Source organism: Zingiber officinale, chromosome 7B (genome assembly GCF_018446385.1).
Source record: "Zingiber officinale cultivar Zhangliang chromosome 7B, Zo_v1.1, whole genome shotgun sequence".
In the NCBI taxonomy this organism is placed as follows: domain Eukaryota; kingdom Viridiplantae; phylum Streptophyta; class Magnoliopsida; order Zingiberales; family Zingiberaceae; genus Zingiber; species Zingiber officinale.
The window spans coordinates 66,201,277-66,224,672 of NC_055999.1; the positions used below are offsets into that span (position 1 = coordinate 66,201,277).

A 23,396-nucleotide genomic window follows, 5' to 3' on the forward strand; every position below is an offset into this window, starting at 1 on the left:
AAGTTCATGATCTAGTGCGCTTGGATGCCGCTAGAGGAGTCACACGTGGGGCTCTTATCTATCTGTAATATCATTCAAGCCTATCGAGGACTCGAGGTATATTTTTTATGTTATTATGTGTAAAACTATACGTACCACGAAAAAATCTATGATTTAATATATGTCTTCCGCTACGCTCTGAACACAACAAAATATCTCTCGCAACCTATCCTCATATTATATAAAGAGAAATAAGTCACACGATCAATTTATAATCGATGGTCAAGTGACTAGGAATGAAAATATTTTTTTTTAAATATACCTCCACTAAAAATTAACCCAATAGAATCTTATTCTATTATAAGAAAATTACCAATGATAGGTGGCAATCCCAACTATCTCAAACTATCATAGTCAAGCCAAGTTTACACCTCTAATCAAAAGGAATAATTAAAAAAACTTGTTTGAATTTCCCTGTCAACGAATATTTAAAAATTACTTCAAATTTATCTCTAATTAAAAAATTACGCCTCTAATCTTAACCTTTTTATAATAAAATAATAATAATAAAAATAATAATTTTATCTTCTTTTTTATCTCTACTTCTGTCGCCAGTGGGGAACCGCCTCACTGCGAGTCCATTTGTTGTCCGCCACGTGTTCACACCCGCGTTCTTTCGTGTCTTTATTCATAACCAATTAATGCCTGATTCCTCGTCTCATCTACCCTACAGCAGACCCGACCCAACGTGCGGTCCCCGTCCAGAAAATGCAAGGCAACTTCGCTTTCCCTTATCACCACATTCCTGGGGAGAAATTCGGGTAACGATGGATGAGTGCGACATAATTTCCACGATTTATCCTATTTCCAAATCTTCTTGTTCCCCATTTCCTCTCTCTTCTTCTATGCGGCCTCCGCTCGCGCTCTCTCTCCGTGTCTGATCCCCTCTTCCCGCTTCAATACCCTAGCACCACTCTCCTCGTCGCCGGCGGCGATCCAGGGGTCTGCGCAGGGCGCGAGACGCGTAGGAGACGGTGGGGCGTGGAAATGACGCGGCGGTGTTCCCACTGCAACCACGACGGGCACAATTCGCGGACGTGCCCCAACCGCGGAGTCAAGCTTTTCGGCGTGCGGCTCGACGGATCCGTGCGGAAGAGCGCCAGCATGGGGAACCTCTCCCTCCTCGCCGGATCCAGCGGAGGCGCGTCTCCGGCCGACGGACCGGAACCGGGCGGTGGATCCGCGGGGGATGGGTACGCCTCGGAGGATTTCGTGAAGGGTTCGTCCTCCAGCTGCCGCGACCGGAAGAAGGGTAAGTGTATTTTAGGAAAAATGATTGCTTCTCCTGTCAAGAACCGATTCATACCGGCGGCGAACGATGATTTGAAGTGTATGCATCTGTCCTGCTTTATGCCATAGACTTGTTTTGGAATCATCTATAGAGAGCACGGGAAAAAGAATTCATCTTTTCCTGGCTTTCATACATTGGAATCAGTAGAAGAAACATCCTGCATATCTTGTTTGGATAAGATCTTGTTTACAATCATTGCACATAGCTCATGCCAAGGTAGGTCTGAGGAAGATTGACCCACATAGATGCTCTCCTCTGCAAGTGAGAGCAATTAGCCACATTCATAAAAGCCGAGAATGAAATAGCTTGTTCAATTTCTGGTTTGAGTTGAAGAAAAAGACGTTGCACATTTTACATTGCACTAGGTTGGCCTGCTCTTTTGCTCCCTGGGGTAAGTAGATCTCCACAGCTTGTCTGTTGTAAAGTTGATGCTAAATCGAGTGAAATTGGTGAATTAATAGAGATCTATGCACAATTTGGTTAATTTTGTCCAGCATAACTTTGGGTAGAAGGACAGATCACTCTTATCTGAATCACTGGCCTCTAAAGTATCATTGCCATATACATAAAATTTCTTGTTTTCCATTTTTCAGCATCAAATTTGCTGTTTCTTTATGAGCTATGGATATTTGATGTATGAACTTCTGTGTATGGCATGGATAGGTACTCCTTGGACAGAAGAAGAGCATAGAATGTTCTTACTTGGCTTGCAAAAGCTTGGCAAAGGTGACTGGCGAGGCATATCTCGCAATTTTGTGGTGTCAAGAACACCCACTCAAGTAGCTAGCCATGCTCAAAAATATTTTATTCGCAAATCCAACATGACAAGAAGAAAAAGAAGATCGAGCCTTTTTGATATGGTACCTGATGAGGTTACTCTCTCTCTCTCTTTTTGACACACAAATACTTTTGTGCCTGCTTGCATTGTATTGCCTGAGCTGCCTTATAGAACATTTGTTTACTGCCACTCCTTCTAGGCCTATAGCTTGCCCATAGTCTGATACTAAAAAACAGATTAGAATATCTCCATGATTTTTCTTTCCTACCTTTTAATGGATGCAAATGAAATAGATTTGGGCTATATTCAACAATTAAAATACCAAAGTGAAGAAAATTTGTCAAAACTTCTAGTTCAATTGATCTGTGAAACATCACTTTTTAAAGTATGTAGAAATGATATTATACATTGTAGAAATTCCGACAAGTATAATGTGCAGATCAAAGTTGTAAGAAAGAACCTATCTCAGTTCATGTAGATTACCTTTGAATCTTTTGAGGCTGTGTGATTGATTTCCTTTTATTTTGTCAGCCCCTTGAACCACAACTGTTTCCAATGAGCCTCCAAGAATCAGAGTTACAAAGCAACAAGCCACCTCCAATACCTCCAACTCTGAACGAGGAATGCGAGTCGATGGATTCTAATGACTCGATGTTGGGAGAAACAGTTGTCCCAATTCCAGAAGCTCCCCAGAGCACTTACACCCTGGTACTCCCAACATATTATCCCCCATTTCTTCAATTTGCATCCCCTTACTGGCCCGGAGGTACATCAGAGACCCCAGATCAAGCACATGAAATTATAAAGCCAACTGCAGTGCATTCAAAGTCACCCATAAACATCGAAGAGCTCGTAGGTATGTCAAAACTGAGTATAGGCGACAACGGGGGAGAAACGGTGTCTTTATCGTCTTCACTAGGTTTGCTCAGCGGGTCAAAGAGACAATCTGCCTTCCATGCAAATCCATTCCCGAAGGCTCGCACTTGATCTCACTATTCAGGCAGGGTTCCCAGTTAATTAGCTTCGTTTCCTTGTTAATACAGTCTTAAAGGTAGTTTCATTTGCAGACTATAAAAGACAGCTTATGTTCGTGAAATACTCAGATAATATATACTACTAATGTAGCAACTGTCTTATTGTCGATTCTTTGAGAGAGTAGTTATAACTCAAGTCTTTGAAAGTTGAAACTCGGTACCTAAGTGGTGTCAATGATATCTGCACTGTGGATTTAACCATTTACATTTGATTTGTTCATCATCTGCACTTCTAACTTTATAGTTGTAGGCAGCTGATGATGATGATGATGATAATGGCGGCCTTGAGATGAAGGTATATTAATCATCTACATATAATGTGAAACATAATGATGCACGAGTCCATCAAAAGCAATGATGGCTTGTAAGGATTAATGTAGTGCTGAATGAGATGATCTAAGCTCACATGATGAGAAATGTTCCTTGACAAAAATGCTGCAGAGACAAGTTTTGGAGTTATTTCATAAGATTGTCCATATCTGTGGAAAACGTTTCTTATTATTTAATTTATACTTTCGACAGAATGTTATGCATCTTGCATTCGGGTATCACGTGCTTTCCACAGGCAGCATTTCGACCGCAGGAGCTCCACGTGCGCGAGGCGTCGGCAGCGGCAGGGAAAGCGACGGGCACGTGCGGCGGCGCCCCACGAGGAACTCGCGCCGCTTCCCCCGCAGACGCACGAACTGAAGCGCCGGTAACTTCACTGGCGGTGATTTTTAAATACTTAATCATGTTTGGCTAAACTTATTAAAGTGGTTAGATGTTATTTTAAAAAATAAACGGTTAAAATATTTAAGTCTAACCTATTACAGTCAACTTAAAAATATATATATTTAGTATTACAAAATCTTTTTATTAATAAAATTATTAAAAAATATATATAATACTATTAATAAAAAAATTTGAGTTTTTTTATTAATAGAAGGTTTTGAACTTAAAAATATATATATTTAGTATTACAAAATCTTTTTATTAATAAAATTATTAAAAAATATATATAATACTATTAATAAAAAAATTTGAGTTTTTTATTAATAGAAGGTTTTGAACGAATTTATACATCGGATGGGGGAATTGAAAAGAGACGTTGGCAGAGAAGATGACACGCAACGAAAAAATTATTAAAATAAGATTTTTTTTAAAAAGTAGAATCTTTCCTACTTTTTTAAAAACAACTTATAAGTCCAAAAAATTTATTTTGACAGTTTATAAGTTGTTTGAAAAAAAAATTATCAAACAAATTTAAAGAGCTTATAAGCTCCAAAACAACTTATAGAGGGTATTTGGCTAAACTTATTAAAAACAGCTTATAAGCTCGCACAGCTTATAAGTTGTTTTAAGAACTTATAAGTTGTTAGATCTTATTTTAAAAATAAGTTGTTAAAATATTTGGATGAACTTATTACAATCAACTTAAAGGTATTGATGTGTTTAGTATTATAAGATCCTTTTATTAATAAAATTACCAAAAATGGTATAATACCATTAATAGAGAGTTTTAGGTGAATTTATGCACCGAATGAGAGAAAATTGGTGATCCGGCGGTAAGAGCCCGGGACCCCCTAACGAGGGGTCAACGCCACGTGGAGGTCAAATGCCCAAGTAGCCCGCCGGAGAATGGTGAGCCGACCGGACTTGGAAGAAATTGATAAGACCGATCGGCCGACCAAGGGGCATTCGGTAATAAAAGGCGCCCCGACCGGGTAGGGGTTCCGACGCTCTGTCGAAACAGTAGTAAAGAGCCGAGCGGAAGAACCAGGAGAAAATGACACTGCTAACAGTCTCTACATAGCGCCTACTGGAAATTTCCCCAGCACACCAATGTCAACGGCAGGTCGGACGCGAGGTGAGTGTCGTCCGGCCAGCGCGTAAAAGGAGGAGGGGGGAACATCTTTTGACAGCCGTCAAGTCATATGGCTAGGCCATACTCCCAGTCTGACCACGAGGTGTCCTGTTGTCCCATCGAAGGCGCAGTAGGACTGTTGCAGTATGGCGTCAGGTAAGCTCTCTGACAGGTGCATACCGGGGTATGGGCTGCAGACACGTATGCACCTCGGTGGACGTGCATTAGTTCTTTCACCGCTCTATATAAGGAACCTCTTACTTCGCTGGAGGTACGCACACTACGAGTTTTGGAGCCCCTTTCTCTCTATTGAGCTTTGCCTGACTTGAGCGTCGGAGGGTCGCCGCCGGGAACCCCTTCCCGGCCCGACTTCTATGCAGGTTCGCCGGAGATTCGTGCGACCAGACGGAGGACTACAGCATCGACTAGGAAAGCGCCACATGCCCAGCGTCCTTTAGTTCGGCGATTCGGACAGGATCAATTTGGCGCCGTCTGTGGGAACGCTCCTGCATCCGATCGGCAGCAATGGACGAGGCTGGACGACAACACACGGTGACGCTTTCGAACGAGGAACTCGAGGCTCTGATCGAGATAAGGGCCGCCAAGCTCGTGGAGCAAAAACAGAAAGCCACAGCCGAGCGACCGGAGCAGCAAGCAACATCAGCGTCTGGTGGTCGAGCGGAAGCGCCACCAGCCACCGTTGCATTTCATCGAGCCATGTTCCGCACCCCTGAAGCCGTACTAGCTCACAGAGATAGGGGATCTTCTTCGGATGAAATGCCTAGACGAGATAACAGAAAGGGGAAAGCCCCCCGAGCGGACGCATCGCCCGAGCGGATCAATCGCCAATTTTCAGAGGCTATTCTACGAGATCCCCTGCCCAAACATTACGTGCCTCCGACGATCGGCGAGTATAATGGGACAACCGACCCAGATGATCATTTGGGTAAGTTTGACAACACGGCAACCCTACATCAATACACAGATGGGGTGAAGTGTCGGGTTTTCCTCACCACCCTCTCCGGGTCGGCTCAACGGTGGTTTCGGAGGCTGCCGGACGGATCCATCACGAGCTTCAAGGATTTCCGAACGGCCTTCCTCCACCATTTTGCGAGCAGCCGACGCTACTAGAAAACGAGCGTGAGCCTGTTCACCATCAAGCAAGAAGCCCGTGAATCGCTTCGAGGTTACATCCAGCGGTTCAACCAAGTGGCGATGGACATTCCAACGGCCACCTCGGAAATTATGATGAATGCCTTCACACAAGGCCTAGTGGATGGAGATTTCTTCCGATCGCTCATCCGAAAGCCGCCCCGGGATTATGATCACATGCTACACCGGGCTAACGAATACATCAACGTGGAAGAAGCGCAAGCGGCCATGAAAAAAGAAACTCCAGCCGAGCGGCCCCCTCCGTCCGAGCGGAAACAACATGCCGCTCATCAGCCGCCCAGAGGACCGAGGGCCGAAGCAATCCGAGCCCCCCATGTCCGATCCCACGTGCAAGAGGTAGCTGCCACTCGGCCAAAGCCAAAGAAGAAATGGACCCCGATGTTCTGCTCCTTCCACCGGACGGATACGCATAATACAAGGGATTGTCGAAGTTTTCCCTTCGTGGCTCATCCCGTGCCCCGGAATGCCGGACGACGGTCTCCCTCAGTCGACAGGCGGCAGAGAACTCAGGACGCCGAACGGACACGAACCGATAGGCCGCAACAACAGGCCCCCGATCGGCATCGTTCTCAAAGGCAGGAGAATCGCCGAGCATTCAGAGAACGGTCCCGACCGTCCGCTCGGAAAGAGGAAAATAGAAGCAATACTTCCCGAGGCGAGATCAACGTTATTGCTGGCGGGCCGACCGGAGGAGACTCCAATCGAGCCAGAAAGGCGAGCGTCCGACAGCTCCAGATTCATGCGGTTGGCTGTAGCCGAGAACGAGCAGAAGGACCCGAAATTAGTTTTGGGCTCAAGGACATGGAAGGAGTTGAAGTACCCCACGGCGATGCTCTGCTCTGCTCGTCAAAGCGGTAATAGCAAATTATACTATTCATCGCGTATTTGTTGACACAGGGAGCTCAGTCAATATCTTATTCAAGAAGGCGTTCGATCAGCTGCAAATTGATCGAGCCGAGCTGTTACCCATGACAACTCCGCTCTACGGGTTTACGGGTAACGAAATTCAGCCGGTTGGGCAGATCCGGCTGGCTACCTCGCTGGGAGAAGAGCCGCTCAGGAGGACAAGGACAACAAACTTTGTGGTGGTCGACTCTCCCTCGTCCTACAACGTCATTTTGGGACGACCGACGCTCAGCGAATTCCGAGCGGTCGTCTCAACCTTCCATCAGAAGATCAAGTTCCCCGTGGAGGACAAAGTGGGAGAAGTACGGGGAGATCAGCTAGCAGCTCGGCGATGCTACATAGAGATGGTCCGAGCAGAAGCCAATTCCTCTCGGAAGACACCCCGAATCGAAGTAAACGCCATCACTGAGAAGCCACCTTCTTTAATTTATGAAGAAAAAGAGGAGGTACAGATTCACCCGACCCGATCAGAGGCCACGACCTTCATCGCGTCCGATCTGGAGGCGAAGCAGAAAGAGGAGCTGATCCGATGCCTCAAAAGAAACCATGATGTCTTCGTCTGGTCGACACATGAGCTGCCCGGAATTTCACCAAGTATTGCGCAGCATGAGCTCCACATCCGACTGGACGCACGGCCATTCAAGCAAAGAAAAAGGGACTTCAGCGCCGAGCAAAATTCCATCATCCGAGCGGAGGTGGAAAAACTTCTGGAGGCCGGCCATATACGCGAGGTGCAGTTCCCGAGCTGGTTGGGTAACGTAGTATTAATCTCCAAGCCGGGCAACAAGTGGAGGGTATGTATAGATTTTCGGGATCTCAACAAAGCTTGCCTGAAAGATTTTTATCCTCTGCCCCGGATAGATCAGCTGGTAAACTCTACGGGCGGCTGTGAATTAATCTGTATGCTCGACGCCTACCAGGGCTATCACCAAGTGCCGCTCGCCCGCGAAGATCAAGAAAAAGTCAGCTTCGTGACGGCCGACGACACTTATTGCTATAATGTAATGTCGTTCGGATTGAAGAATGCGGGGGCCACATACCAGCGCTTGATGAATAAAGTATTTAGAGAGCAGATCGGGCGGAATCTAGAAGTTTATGTGGACGACATCCTCATTAAGTCCGTCCGAGCGGCCGATCTCTTCAAAGACATGGAGGAAACCTTCCGAACGCTGCGCAAATATGGAGTCAAACTAAATCCCTAGAAGTGCCTGTTCGAAGCAAAAGGAGGGCGCTTTCTGGGGTACATAGTGACCGAGCGGGGAATTGAAGCAAATCCCAGCAAGGTGAAAGCTCTACAGGATATGCCACCTCCAAGAAATACAAGGGAAGTGCAGCGTTTGACCGGGCGGATCACCCGGTTCATCTCCAAAACCGCCGACCGGAGCCTTCCTTTTTTCAAGATCTTACGCAAAGCTACAAAATTTCACTGGGATGAAGAATGCGACCGGGCGTTCGAAGATTTGAAGGCATTTCTGAACTCTCTCCCGATATTAGCCAAGCCGACTGCGGGTGAGCCACTTCATATGTACTTGTCTTCAACCGAGCATGCAATCGGCTCAGCTTTAGTGAGGTCGAGCGGAGAAGAGCCTGTGTATTTCCTTAGTCACATTTTAAAAGATGCTAAATCTCGCTACACTGGGCTTTCACTCTGGTCCTGGCCGCTCGGCGCCTTCGTCCATACTTCCTGGCGCATACGATCATTGTCAAAACCAATAGCCCGCTCGGGCGTGTCCTACTAAATCCGGAGGCATCCGGACGGCTCATCAAATGGATGACGGAGTTAAGTGAATTTGACATCCAATACCAGCCCCGCCCGACGATCAAAGCGCAATCCTTGGCCGATTTTGTGACTGAGGTGCAGAGGTCGGAGCCGGAAGCTATGTGGAGAATATATGTGGATGGGTCGTCCACTTGGCTCGAAAGCGAGATTGGAATATTGTTGATCTCCCCTCAAGAAGAAAAGATGCACTTATCCGTCAGGCTGGATTATAAGGCTACCAACAATGAAGCAGAGTATGAAGCCCTCATAGCTGGCTTGCAGGCTGCCCGGCATGTGGGAGCCAGTCGGGTAACGCTCCACTCGGATTCGCAGTTGGCCGCGCAGCAGCTCTCCGGTACCTTCGAAATCAATAGCGCTCGGCTCAAGCTCTACGCTGAAGCCTTCGAGAAGTTGAAAACCGATTTTAGAGAAGTTATTGTCCAGAAGATACCCAGAGCAGAAAATCAAGCAGCTGATGAGTTAGCCAAACTCGCGAGCTCAATAACGCCGATCGCCATTCAGCAGCCAATTGAAAAAGTACTGTTGGTAGCGCACGTCGACTGGATGGAAGGCCTCACATTTCCAAGCGACTGGCGAACACGCCCATCATAGAGTTCCTCCGCTCGGGCGCCACACCATCCAATGAGTATGAAGCCCAACTGCTGAGGAGGAGAGCCGGTCGGTTCACACTCATCGGCGATCAGCTTTATAAAAAGGTTTTCTCACGCCCGTTGTTGAAATGCGTAAGCTCAGAGGACTCGGCTTACATCGTCCAAGAAGTACATCAAGGATCGTGCGGAGGACATCCGGGAGGACGAGCACTAGCTAAGAAGATCCTGTTAGCCGGATACTTTTGGCCGACTTTACAAGCAGATGCCGCTCGGACAGTGTCGACGTGCCTTTCATGCCAAAAGTACCATAACTTCAACCACCGACCGGCAGAAGAAATGAAGGCATCAACAGTTTCCTGTCCGTTCGATCAATGGGGAATGGATATTGTTGGTCCATTCCCGATGGCGACCGGGCAGCGGAAATTTTTGCTAGTGGCGGTTGATTATTTCTCCAAGTGGGTGGAGGCCGAGCCGCTAGCCAAGATCACCGAACAGATGGTCAAAAAAATTATCTGGCAACACATCATCTGTCGGTTCGGCATCCCTCACCGATTGGTCTTAGACAATGGGCGGCAATTCACAGGGAAGATGCTAGAGGATTGGTGCAAAAGCTACAGCATCGAGCAACACTTCACGTCCGTGGCTTATCCCCAAAGCAACGGTCAAGCCGAAGTGGCCAATCGGGAAATTCTTCGTATTTTGCGCGCTCGGCTCGACCATTTGGGAGGAAGTTGGCCAGATGAAGTGCCGGGCGTCTTATGGGTCATCCGAACGGCTCCAAAGGAAGGGACGGGCGTCACGCCTTTCTACTTGGTGTATGGCGGCGAAGCAGTCATTCCTGTTGAAGTCGGAGTCGAATCCGCTAGGATCCAAAGCTATGATGAGGGCAACGCCGAGCGGAGGAACACAGAGCTGGATCTGGTCGAAGAGGAAAGAGCCAAGGCGTCCGTCCGGCTGATGGCGTACCGGCAACGGATGAAGCAAAATTACAATCGCAGCGTAATCCCCAGATCATTCCAGGTTGGCGATCTTGTCTGGAAGAAAGTCAAGCCGATCGGCGACGTCGGCAAATTGGAGGCACCGTGGGCGGGCCCGTTCAAAGTTATTGAAAAGCTCCGCTCGGGCGCATATTATTTGGAGGATGAATCCGGGCGGCAGCTGGATCGACCGTGGAGTGCAAATCATTTCCAGCCTTATCGAGTTGGATGAAAGGTGCATGAACGTAATTCATTTTTGTGTATATACTAGTCGCCTGCGTCCTTGTAATGCAGGAAGCAAAAAGATGAAAACGCATTGAGCATTATCCGCCGAACGGCTTACTGCGTGAGGACCCCGTGCAGTTCGGCCGGGGCGTATAAATATATAAACCAAATGCTCGAAGATGAAGACCCCGCGCCGTTCGGCAGGGGGAATTGTACCCGAGCCAAAGGCTCAATATCGAAGGCCCCGGGCCGTTAGGCCGGAGGTATATTGTACGAGCCGCACGCTCGATAGCGAAGACCCCTCGCCCCTCGGCAGGGCGTATATAATCAGTTAAAAGTTAGCCGTAAAGGCCGTCGAGCTCCGACGTTAAATATCGAGAGACGAGCCGGCGTCTATAAACGTCCGAGCGGAAGACCGTCGAGCTCCGACGTTAAATATCGAGAGACGAGCCGGCGTCTATAAACGTCCGAGCGGAAGGCCGTCGAGCTCCGACGTTAAATATCGAGAGGCGAGCGGCGTCTATAAGCGTCCGGCGGAAGACCGCCGAGCTCCGGCGTTAAATATCGAGACGAGCCGGCGTCTATAAACGCTCCAGCGGAAGACCGCCGAGCTCCGGCGTTAAATATCGAGAGACGAGCCGGCGTCTATAAACGTCCGAGCGGAAGACCGCCGAGCTCCGACGGCGTTAAATATCGAGGCAGACGGGCGTCTATAAACGTCCGAGCGGAAGGCCGTCGAGCTCCGACGTTAAATATCGAGAGACGAGCCGGCGTCTATAAACGTCCGAGCGGAAGACCGTCGAGCTCCGACGTTAAATATCGAGAGACGAGCCGGCGTCTATAAACGTCCGAGCGGAAGACCGTCGAGCTCCGACGTTAAATATCGAGAGACGAGCCAGCGTCTATAAACGTCCGAGCGGAAGGCCGTCGAGCTCCGACGTTAAATATCGAGAGACGAGCCGGCGTCTATAAACGTCCGAGCGCAAGACCGTCTTGATCTCCTTATCTCGTTGCTTGATCATTGCCTCAAGCCGAACGACCTTGCTCGCCAGATCGGAAGCCCTTTTCCGTTCGGCTTCCAGTGACTTTTTGGCCTTCTCCAGAGCGGCCGTCGATTGTTGGTTGTCCCCGGCGGCTTTAAGTTTTCTCAGTTAATCCTCCAGCTCGGCCAACCGATTGCTAATGGCAATCTGCTCCACCCAGTTCTACGAGCAAAGGTGAATAGGTTAAAAACTTAATTCAACTACACGAATAATGAAGAAGAGCATACCCCGGTGGCCTGTTGGAGGTTGCTGTCGCCGAGCTGCCCAGGAGTCATCGCTTTTATGCGACGCCGAGCGTCCTCCCAAGCTTTTGCAAGGGGGCCCGTCAAGGTGATCTGCTGCTCGGTGACCACTGGCCGATCAGCAGCAGCCATATATTCCTCTGAGGGGAGGCGCAGAACGGTCTTTATTAAATTCGAGCCGCTCGGCTCGCTCTGAGAAGCGTCGGCCTTACCGGACGGCCCACCGGTGGACGAGGAGGGAAGCTCGCCCAAACGCCTGATACGGCGCAGAGTTCTAGAAGGGCTGGATGGCGGCACCTCAGAGCTGGCCCTCGGAGAGCCATGTGGGGTCGGAGTACTCTCGAGGGAAACCGTCCCGGACAACACCGGAGCATCCGCGCCCCGCTCGGGCTGTGGTTCATCAAATGGAGTTGAGGCAGATGCGGATTCCGGTCGTCAGCGTTTCCGAGTGCGTAGCGGCACATCATCGGCCGAACGGCCCTCCACCTCGGCTTCGATAGAAGGTTCTATGTCGCCCACGGCCTCATCGTGAGAGGCAGGGGCGTCTAAGGCTTCGGGGACAGTTGGAGTCCCCTCACCTTCTTCGCCGGCCGGATCAGCTGGAGCCAAGCCCCGCTCGGCGACCTCTTTGTTCTTCACCGCCTCGATCTGAGCGGCTTTCAATTTGAGCTTTTCGGTTGCCTTGGCGCGCCACATGACTTCAGCTGCAGAAGCAAAATATAAATCAGTTAGAACAAAACAAATGGGAGGATAAGGGAACTTACTCATGCTGCAGGGCAGATCGGCCGAGGTAGAAGACAAGCCAAATATGTACATTACTCCCGGGAGAAGTAGCTTGTCGATATGATATCGTTGGCCGACCAGCCGTTCGGCTGCCTGAAGGTAGGCCGCGTCACCTCTAAATTTGCCTAGCTCCGGTTGCGCCGGCATCGCCGTCTGCCACTTGGTACGAAAAGTTGGCCGCTCGGGAAAACGTATATAGAAGAAATGCTCCTTCCAATGTTTGTTGGAGCTCGGCATATTATAAAAAAGTACGAAGCCTATCCTAGACTGGAAAACAAAGGTGCCCCACTCGGCTTGCTTGGGATAAAAAAAGTAGTGAAAAATTTTTGGGTCTAAGGGGATGCCGTTCAGTTTGAACAAAACTATCACTCCGCTCAGGAGCCTAATAGAGTTGGGAACTACCTGGCCGAGCGGAATGCGAAAATAATTGCAAACTTGTAAGAAAAATTGGTGGGGTGGAAAACGCAGTCCGACCAGAAATTGGTCTCGGAAGAAAAGAACTGTGCCGGACGGTGGTTCATGAGGTCGATCGGCCGGTGTGGCTAACACTATTTGGTGGTCGGTCGGCAGGTCATAGGTTCGAGTAAGGCGCAAGGCGTCCTCCTCGTCGAACCGGCTTTCCATGGCCGAATACCAAAGACCCAGAGCACCGCCGGTCGATTGCGAAGTACTGGTCATGATCGAAAGGCAAGAATGCGGGACAAAAGGGGAAGGTTCAAGCGAGGAATGGATGGAAACCGACTGAAGGAGACGATTAACAGAAAGAAGAAAACGTTGGGAGCGAGAAAAAAGGTCTTACGAGCAAGGAAGACGGTCTGAAGAAGCTGTAGGGTCGCCGGAAAGCCGAAACGCAGGTCGCCGGCGAAAGGAGGAGCAGCGGGATGTCTGGAAACGAGGAGGTCGAAATACGGCGAAGAGCAGGGGTCGGGAGCTTTATATGGGCGGCCGCCATCAATTTCCACCGTCCGATGCAGGTCACCGATATCAAGGTCGTCATCCAGTCGTTCATTTCAAACGGCGGCTGTCCCATCGGAAGTGACGCCACCGCCATACGTTGACAAACGCACGATCGCCACGTGTCAGCGGGATATTGGTCGCATTTAATGAGCTCCCCTTACCGTGCGCAGCGCACGTGATGGATAGTAGGGGAGAGCATCGGACATGGATTCCAAGAAAACACAAGGCACGGACAAGATGCCGCCGAACGGACGAGCATCCTTATGCCTAGCCGAGCGGGCCAATGCGGCAATCATTGCTCAGTCAGATCGGCAGTCCAGTCAGTCGGACTTCGCCTCTTTCGACTAGACTCGAGGGGAAGGCAAGTGATCCGGTGGTAAGAGCCCGGGACCCCCTAACGAGGGGTCAACGCCACGTGGAGGTCAAATGCCCAAATAGCCCGCCGGAGAATGGTGAGCCGACCGGACTTGGAAGAAATTGATAAGACCGATCGGCCGACCAAGGGACATTCGGTAATAAAAGGCGCCCCGACCGGGTAGGGGTTCCGACGCTCTGTCGAAATAGTAGTTAAGAGCCGAGCGGAAGAACCAGGAGAAAATGACACTGCTAACAGTCTCTACATAGCGCCTACTGGAAATTTCCCCAGCACACCAATGTCAACGGCAGGCCGGACGCGAGGGACGACAGATATGGAGCAGGGAGAGAAGGACAAGGAACATCTTCGACAGCTGTCATGTCTAGGACTAGGCCGTACTCCAAACCGACAGGGGGTGTCCGTTGTCCCATCAAGGCGTGATGGGACTGTAGCGGTATGGCGTCAGGTAAGCTCTCTGACAGGATTACCAGGGTATGGGCTGAGGACACGTGCACACTTCGGACGTGTGCATTAGTTCTTTCACCGCTCTATATAAGGAACCTCTTACTTCGCCGGAGGTACGCACGCTACGAGTTTTGGAGCCCCTTTCTCTCTATTGAGCTTTGCCTGACTTGAGCGTCGGAGGGTCGCCGCCGGGAACCCCTTCCCGGCCCGACTTCTGTGCAGCTTCGCCGGAGATTCGTGCGACCAGACGGAGGACTACAGCATCGACTAGGAAAGCGCCACGTGCCCAACGTCCTTTGGTTCGGCGATTTGGACAGGATCAATTGGAAAGATGCGTTGGCAGAGAAGATGACACAACACTGAAAAAGAAGTCGGCGGAGATAGAAAGATATTAGGTTTATAAAAGTTCATGGAGGATAAGATGAGAATTTATGAAATTATATAAGGATATTTTAGAGAAAAAAAATATTAAAATAAATTTTTTTTTTAAAAAAATAGGATCTTCATACTTTTTAAAAACAACTTATCAGTTCTAAATTAACTTATTTTTACCGTTTATAAATTATTTGAAAAAATTTTTATCAAATAAATTTGAAGAGTTTATAAATTTCAAGAAAACTTATAAACTATTTTAGAGAGCTTATAAGCTCAGCCAAACACCCATTTAATTAAGGGCATCTCCAATCGTTAAAGTTTTGAATGAATTTTTTTTTTAGAATTTTATCATGCCACATCAACATTATAAAAATTCATTGAAACATTCTCAATCATTAAAGCTTTGAGTGAGTTTTTTTTATAATTCTCTCCACATTTAGATTTAAAAAATATTACATTAATTATTGATTCCATCTTGAAAAGAAAAAATAAATTTTAAATTTTAAATATACTCTTGAATTAAAAATCCTAAATTTCACCTACATAATCATAAAAAAAAAATTTAATAAAATTTTTAAATTTTATAAACATTTGATAAAGTTTGTATGGGAGATGCTTTAAGCCGTTTATGCTTTGAAATCACGCGCCGGTGTCAGAGGGGACCACGTGTGTAAACCGGCGCAAAGGAAACTATGCTACTTTTAGTTAATATAAATATAGAGTTAAAAGAAACTTCATTAACTATTTGATTATTTATAAATTTTGGATCCAAGTGATTAGAAGTTTAATAATTAGGAAGGGCCGGGCCCTACACGAAAAAATATTTTTTTAAAAAAAAATATATTTTGATATAAATCAAACCTTGCAATTAAGCGATCGTAGAAGAGTTTGGATTACATCTCAAGGATGTCTTTCATATCATAAAGATATTACACATATTTTAAAGATGTCATGATATCTTAAAATGTAATATGATCCGTCTGATTGATAAGAAATATAGGGATAAAAATATTTGAGGACTGAGAATCCGAACTGATCGCGGAGCACGTTTAGTCGTTACCAAAACTCACATGCAATACGAAGAGAGAAGAGAGAGTTATGAAATAAAGAGGAAGTAGGCAACGAAAGCAACAGCACGTCTCCGCTTTAAAGAGGGAGAGGGAGAAGAGAGGGAGACGGAGAGGGAGCAGAGCAAGAGGCTGTGGTGGTGGCGGAGATGGGCGAAGGCCGTGCAGGAACTGTTCTCCCCTTTTAATGCGCCCCCAGTTCCGATCCTATTGATTATTCTCTTCGATCTTCATCGCCGCCCGCACTCTCCTTTCATGGCGCCAGAGAGGGAGATGCCGGCGGCGGCTTGTTACTCCGCCAACTTTGTCTCTGCCAACCTTCTTCAACCTCCGAATCAAAATGATTCTTTTCTGGCTGCCGCCGACGCCGACGCCCACCGATTTTCTTCCTTTTCCGGCCAGAGTTTCTTCTCCGCGGCTGTTGATTGTAACACCGAATTTTACTCGACGGCGGAGAAGTCTGGAACCGCAGAGGGTAGCTCCTTGTCCACTGCTTTCCAGGCGGAGCAGAGTCCGCTCGATCTTTATGTTCCGGTGAGGAAAGGAATAGAGTTGTTAGTTTGTGATTTTGGTACGGGAATTGGTGGTTAATATAGGTGTTTTTTGAGAACTGGTGCAGCAATGCGAGGACGAAGCGGAGCTCGAGTGGTTGTCTCGGTTCATGGAGGAGTCTTCTTTCTGCGATGTCCCCGACATCGCGCCGCCGCGGTCATGCGCAGCGGCACGGAGCAAGCGCCCTCGGTCCGCCGCCTGGGCCTCCTTGGCGCTGAGCTCGCCGTCTTCGTCGTCCTCTTCCTCCAACGAGTTTTCCTCGGACGGATCTGGGCGGAGGAAGAATGGGAGCGGCAGGGCGGCGCCGAGGCGGTGCACTCACTGCGAATCGGAGAAGACGCCACAGTGGAGGACGGGCCCGCTGGGGCCCAAGACGCTGTGCAACGCGTGCGGAGTGAGGTACAAATCCGGGCGGCTCGTGCCGGAGTACCGGCCTGCAGCGAGTCCCACCTTCGTCCTCGCGCAGCACTCCAACTCCCACCGCAAGGTCATGGAGCTGCGGCGCCAGAAGGAGCTCTTCCTCCTCCCACGCCCCCAGCACAGCCACCCAGACGCTTCCTCCGCCGCACAGCCGGAGATTCTACTCGACGGCGGCGGCGTGTGCTGAGTCTCTGCTCACCTTGGTAGTGTTTAATAAGTTTTCACTAATTAATCGACCTTACTTTTCTCAATTAATTTGCCATTAATAACTAAAAGAAATCAAAATATTTAAAATTTTCCACTGACGTAATAAGAAGGGATGGGTAAAGCATGTGACGTGCAGTTGGGATGCCTGCAAGTGTGTCAGAATGAAAGCGAAAAGAAGAAACAGGGTCACGTGACGAGGCAGCAAGAATAATGGGCCAAAAAAATCCTACGGAAAATTAAAATTAATTCGAGGTAAAAACTTTCTTAGTCATTAGCCATTACAGATAAAAGAGTTTGAGATGCAAATTCACGCACCTGCTGCACATAATTTGAGGGCATAAATAGAGAATTAAAAAGCAACTCCGGATCATATGAATTCTCGGCTGCCATTACCCTGCGCCATAATCTGCTTTTAGCTATCATTCAATTCGAGCAGCAAAATAAAAGCACCATAAATAATAAAATACAATTTTAATTAATTTAGGCAGTTCGATACCTGTAAAAGGAATGTTTAAAATCACATTTGACATCCACATACCCATTTCATTTTGTGTAGAGTAACACAGCAGTGAATCATTTTAAGTTATCAGGATAAACCAGTGGATGCTTAAGTATGATTGTATGAAAGTTTCTTTGTTTGCTAATGAGTTAGTGATGGCTTTCCTCTAAGCCCTGCCCCTGTTAGTAATTCTATCGCGACCAGTTTTATCACCGCTGATGTCGCTGCAGGATATCCCTGTTGATAACTAAGCTTACATCTACTTAAAGAATCTTCCACCCTTTTTGCCCATGTCCGTCCCTGAGAGGCCCATCGCAAGGACTGATTTGGAGTCTGGTCGCCACTTGAACTCTTTGAGGGTTGAGAAAAGATTTGTTAGCGTAGGAGACACTTCGTCGTCCTTTATATTATTGCACGAGATGACTTCGAGTCTCTTCAAATCGATCCATGATAAAACTACTGATTCAAAACCTTTTGTGGTTAAGAGTGAGCAGCCCTCTAAGGAGAGAGACCTCACGTACCTGAAGAGAACAATAAAAAGCAACTAGATGAGCAAAAGTTCCATCGAATAAATAAGAAATAGCTAGAGAAAAAACTAGTAGAGTATCTGAATTCAGAGTATCTTCAAGAACCAAAGGGACTGTTTTAGCTCAGTCATGATTTGCACAATGTTTTGCACACTTGTTTGAAGATAGACAGTCCATTGCATTATTCATGCCGACTACAGTAATAATGGGAGTGGGGTATATTTTATCCTCATAACATATCACGCCTACCCAACAACTAGTATCCCTTGCATTGCACAGTCCCTTCTTACTTCTCATACTTTGCGTCCTCACACGAGCTCATCCCCTACCTAATTTTGTCAAGCCCAACTCTAGTTCCCAGCCACCACTCTTTCAGTCTTAACACCTGCAGAGATCACAACCATTATCATTTTGTCTGAAATCCTCAAGAACATTTTGAATTCGCCAAGCACACTTCCAAGAGGGTTATGAAATTATGTGATCCTCCATGTCAATGATCAATTAGGTCTGCGCTACAACAAATAATGTGTTTAATTCTATATCATGTCATTTTTTTTATCATAATTAATCTTTAAATGGAATTGATTCATAATTAGTTCATTTTTATTAGATTGGTCTATATATTAGAGTTGTCTCTCTCTCTATATATATAATAGTAGTCTTCTATATATCCGATTTCTCCTTCATTCCCTTTCAACAGGTCCTGTTCTCTTCTCTCAACAAATGTATGAGAGTTTTACTCTCTCAACACAACAGACACTAGCAATGCTCATCGTTGGTTCAGATCCTTGGTGTTTGTTAATACTGCATGGTTAACTAGAGTAAAAAAGTCCCTCTGCTAGAGTTTTCCTAGTTAAATACATATATTCTTTTAACCATATTGATTTTTTTTCCCAAAAAAAAGTATGATAGTCCCTATGCAATCATTGAGGTGAATTTTAGAGAGGAAAAGAATATCTAGTAAATATATCAACGTTAAAAACGACATGTGGGATAGTGCGTAGTTACTAGTGTCACAACTAATGTGCTATGACAAATGATTTTAAAATAATTGTAACTTTACACTTAAGGCAAGCTTGACTCCCTATCTTTTATGATAGTACAAGGATGAACTTATATATTTAAGATAAAGATAAGCTTGAGTCTATCTTCTACCTTAATACTAGATGAACTTCATTATAGAAAGCCCTTTGATGTCTTAAAAAGAAAGAAAGAAAAAGAAACACTAGTTGATATGTAATAGAAAAACACGTGACTTACAGGGTCTGATGATGATTATTAATTTGTAAAGGCAAGAAATGGATATTAAGAATTCTATTTTATTAAATGATGCAAGAGAGAGTTGGGAAAATTTAATAGGACTTAGATGAGTTTACAAAAGTGTAAAGGATTAGATTCATCAATATTGATTGATTAAAGACTTACCATAAGATAAATAATAAAATTCAAGATACAAACTCACATTTGATGAAAGTAGAAGAACCTAGATATAACTGAAAGTACCTGTACAACCAATTCAACTATTCTGGTAAAGACCCATTTTGTATTACTGCAGGATAATATATCAGAATGAAGCATGTGAGATGACTTTTTGATATAGAATAAACAATTCTCACCATCAAAGACCGCCAAACAACTAATCTCTGACTAAAACTAATAGCAATTGGAAATTGGGAAATCATAAATCTCCTTTAAGATAAAATGAAACTGTTTGTTTATCATTGACATCCTAGCTATTTAATCGGTATGAATTGAGTAATATCAGACGTAGTGACAGATAAGAGCTAATCATTTCTTCCATATAAGCCTGTGGACAAGTAAGGTATAGTATACGTCCAAGATTCAGTCGGGAACAACCTTTCACAGTACTATTGAAAATCAGATGAATGGAGTTAAACCATACAAAGAAGATTTTACTATCCAATTTCAATCTTCAAATTGAGAGAAAAAGTTATGTTACCTGCAAATGCTGGAAAGACTAAACATGTCATCATCCAGTCCCCAACAATTTTCAAACATGACTTCTCTTACTGCCTCACACACCCTAAACAATGCTTCCAAGCTTCTTTTATCACGCAGCTGGCACTGCTCCATTTGAAGTGTCTGGATGCTGGGGCACCTTCCTAAGTGTTCCAATGGCCCTGGGTCAGCGTCTATCCTCCTGCAGCTCTGCAATCTCAATTTCTTCAGGTTTTCACAGAAGGACAATGCAGCTATCCATCCTGCATCCATCCGGTGGTTTGATATCGTCAATTCCTCAAGCATCTCGCAGCACTGCCCCACCGCTGAGATGCCGTCGTAGCTACCCTCACAACCAGCAAGCTCCAGCTTCACCAGTCGCTTGCATCCATGGGCCAGCATTGTGAGTCCAATGTCCGCGACACCGGGACCTGAGTAGAACCCCTCAACGGCTCCCACTATCCGCAGTATCTGGAGGTTCTTGAAAGCGGAGATGGGACGGAGAGCGAGATCGGAGCAGCGATGGAGTTCCAGTTCCTGCAGAATGTCGCACGCTTCGGCGACCGCCCTGACACCGACCTCCGAAGCGAGGGCAACGAGGGACAATTTCCGAAGACCAGGGCAGTCGCTGGCAACAATAACGAGACCACGATCGATGACATCCGGCTCGAGGAAGCGGCACTCGCCCACGGGAGGGTCTGCGCCGGCATCGACAGAGAAGGAAACGGCGCCCTTCGAGAGAACGACGCCGGCGTCAGCATCCGAAGGGGTCGCGAAGGAGGCGGGAACGAGGTCGAGGTCGTCGAGGTTGGGAAAGCGAAGGGGAAGGCGGCGACGGTGAAGGAAGGACCAGTCGAGTACGGTGAGGGAGCGGCGGAGGCGGCCGGCGAGGCGTAGCCATCGCCGGCAAACGAGGGAGACAGACAGGCGAACTGAGTCAGGGAGCGCGGCGAGGACGCGGAGGAGGATCTCGTCGGAGAGGATCGCGGTGGGATCTGGCGCGTCCCCAACCTGGGGAGCTTTCAGCGTCGAGATTTGGCCATCGAGCTGCATCTCAAGCACCGCATGCTTGACGGTCTTATCGGCAGCGAACCAGCTCCTCAGGCGGCGGCGGCGGCGCATCCAAGGCTCCCCAGCGGCGGCCAAGCGATGCTTCTCCGCCGCATCGTGCTTCGCCCCCTTGTTCTTCGACACTGCTCTCGCGCAGAAAAGCACACAGTTGCCAAAGAAAACGGCAACGGCGAAGGTTTAGGTATTTATAATCGAGATGGGGATCGAAGATAGGGTTTGGAATTGCGACTAGACAATGACAACGAAAACTGACGGAGTTTTTTCTGACGTCACAGACCTAGCAGTGATATCAGCATGGATGACGTGGCGGATGGGGAAAGGCGACCACATTAATTAAATGGGGTATATTTATTTGAGATAGATGAAACTATTTAGTTCGGGGATAAAAATAAATAAATTTAATATTTAAAAAAAAATTAAGGTTCATTAGAAGAACCTCAATTTTTAAAATATTAAAATAATATCTCATTCAAGTTTTTTTGAAAGTCTTATTATTCAATATTATTATAGAGGATTGAATAAAACTTCTATAGCTTTGTTCAAAATTATTATTTTATTTAAATTTCTCTATATTATAACAATTTTAAAACAAATTAAATAAATATTTTAAGATAAGAGTGTTTCATATGTAATAATTTTAATTTAAATAGAAGCAATTTTATTTTACATTTTAGTAGTTGATATAATAATTAAAGATATTTTTTAAAAAATAAGAATTTATTTCAGCGGTATCAAAAATAAAGGGCGGCCTTTTCATCCAAGTGACAAATTAGAGACATGATTTCTTTTTCCTTTTTTTTTTTAAAGTAAAAAGATATTTTACCTAGACGAGTCTAGGTTCCTTTAAAAAGATCTTTTACCTAGACGAGTCTAGGTTTCTTTTTATTTAAAGTAAAAAAGATCAAAAAGATCTTTTACCTAGACGAGTCTAGGTTTCTTTTTATTTAAAGTAAAAAGATATTTTACCTAGACGAGTCTAGGGTCGTTCTGCCAAGGATAAAACAATCACTAGATGGGAGAACTTGATAGAGGAAATTGCTTGAATGATGAATATGATCTTATCTTAAGGTTATGGAAATAGTGTGCTGATTTAAGTGGATAGTCTATTGATAAATAATTAATTCTCTGATATGGGATGAAGCTCCTTAACAATCCTGTACATAATCAGTCGATCTAACGAAGCGTTAGTGAAAAAAAGACCAGGGAAGGGGTCCCTGACAAGGCCTCTGACGCTCAAGTTAGTATAGCTTCCATGCAAGTGGAAGAAGAAAAACAGCAGTGGATGCGCGAATGAAGGTTTCATATGCAAAAATTACGTACCTTGTTAACGGAGAGGACCTCCCTTTTTATATCACCTCTCACGATCTCTGTGACCATGAGATGGACCTCCCATGATCTCCGTGACCATGAGGTGGCTTCATACGTCAGAGTTTGTTAGGTAGTTCCTCGAAGAGCTTTCGAGGAATCTTTTTTTACCCACAGATCTACCTCTTTTATCGTTTATAACTTAAATTTTTTCTAAAGTCGTTGGAGGGAGATGTCGTTATAGATGAATCTGTTGATACAGTCTGACCTGGATGTTGTTTTGATGTTGACACTGATTTAAGTTTGAATCAGATATTAAATTAACTCAGATTAATTACTAATCAAGGTTGACTTGGTTAACCTGATTGGGAAAAGTCCAAGCGAGGAGCTTGGCACGGGAAAGTCCTGGTGAGTGAAGCCAGGCAGTGGGAAAGTCCTAACTGGGATGTTAGGCAGTTGGAAAGTCCTTGTGAGTGAAGCCAGGCAGTGGGAAAGTCCTAACTGGGATGTTAGGCAGTTGGAAAGTCCTGGTGAGTGAAGCCAGGCAGTGGGAAAGTCCTAACTGGGATGTTAGGCAGTTGGAAAGTCCTGGTGAGTGAAGCCAGGCAATTGGAAAGTCCTGGTGAGTGAAACCAGGCAATTGGGAAGTCCAAGTGTGGAAGTTTGGCATGTATGGTCGGAGAGGGTTCGGTAGCACGCTCTCTGGACCGTCAGGGGTGAGGGCAGCAAGCTTGGAAGCTTGACTCGAGACTCACAGCTTTGGATCGGTCTGCAGACCGATCCAAAGGTGATGTACCGATCGGTGCAGAGGCCGATCCGGTTACTGATCGATCTCGGACCGATCGAGCAACACTCGATAACACATCGAGTGTATCTTGATCGGTCAGGGACCGATCGGACAAAACTCGAGCACATCGAGTGTATCTTGTC

General features: G+C 46.4%; 3 protein-coding genes across 5 annotated transcripts; 2 read left to right on the plus strand and 1 right to left on the minus strand.

Moving 5' to 3' along the window:
- The first annotated feature begins 861 nt into the window (after positions 1-861).
- On the plus strand, positions 862-3,249 carry LOC122005924 (transcription factor MYBS3-like). The gene is made up of 3 exons (XM_042561172.1): positions 862-1,291; positions 1,994-2,202; positions 2,640-3,249. Exons 1-3 carry the CDS (start codon positions 1,027-1,029, stop codon positions 3,093-3,095), a joined length of 930 nt encoding a protein of 309 aa, XP_042417106.1. The 5' UTR covers positions 862-1,026; the 3' UTR covers positions 3,096-3,249.
- Positions 3,250-15,921: 12,672 nt separating this feature from the next.
- LOC122005926 (GATA transcription factor 4-like) lies at positions 15,922-17,203 on the plus strand. Its single transcript, XM_042561175.1, has 2 exons — positions 15,922-16,460; positions 16,546-17,203. Exons 1-2 carry the CDS (start codon positions 16,182-16,184, stop codon positions 17,083-17,085), a joined length of 819 nt encoding a protein of 272 aa, XP_042417109.1. The 5' UTR covers positions 15,922-16,181; the 3' UTR covers positions 17,086-17,203.
- Positions 17,204-17,341: 138 nt separating this feature from the next.
- On the minus strand, positions 17,342-21,333 carry LOC122005925 (F-box protein At5g07670-like). 3 transcript variants are annotated; one of them, XR_006118580.1, is made up of 3 exons: positions 20,092-21,333; positions 17,602-18,125; positions 17,342-17,499 (listed from the first exon to the last, which is right to left on the minus strand). XR_006118580.1 is itself a non-coding variant. In XM_042561173.1 (2 exons), exons 1-2 carry the CDS (start codon positions 21,210-21,212, stop codon positions 17,864-17,866), a joined length of 1,383 nt encoding a protein of 460 aa, XP_042417107.1. In that variant the 5' UTR covers positions 21,213-21,333; the 3' UTR covers positions 17,562-17,863. The 3 variants fall into 3 exon arrangements, 2 of the variants coding, with proteins under 2 accessions (XP_042417107.1, XP_042417108.1); XM_042561173.1 differs by lacking the exon at positions 17,342-17,499 and having other exon boundaries at positions 17,562-18,125; XM_042561174.1 differs by lacking the exons at positions 17,342-17,499; positions 17,602-18,125 and adding an exon at positions 18,189-18,516.
- Positions 21,334-23,396: the final 2,063 nt, after the last annotated feature.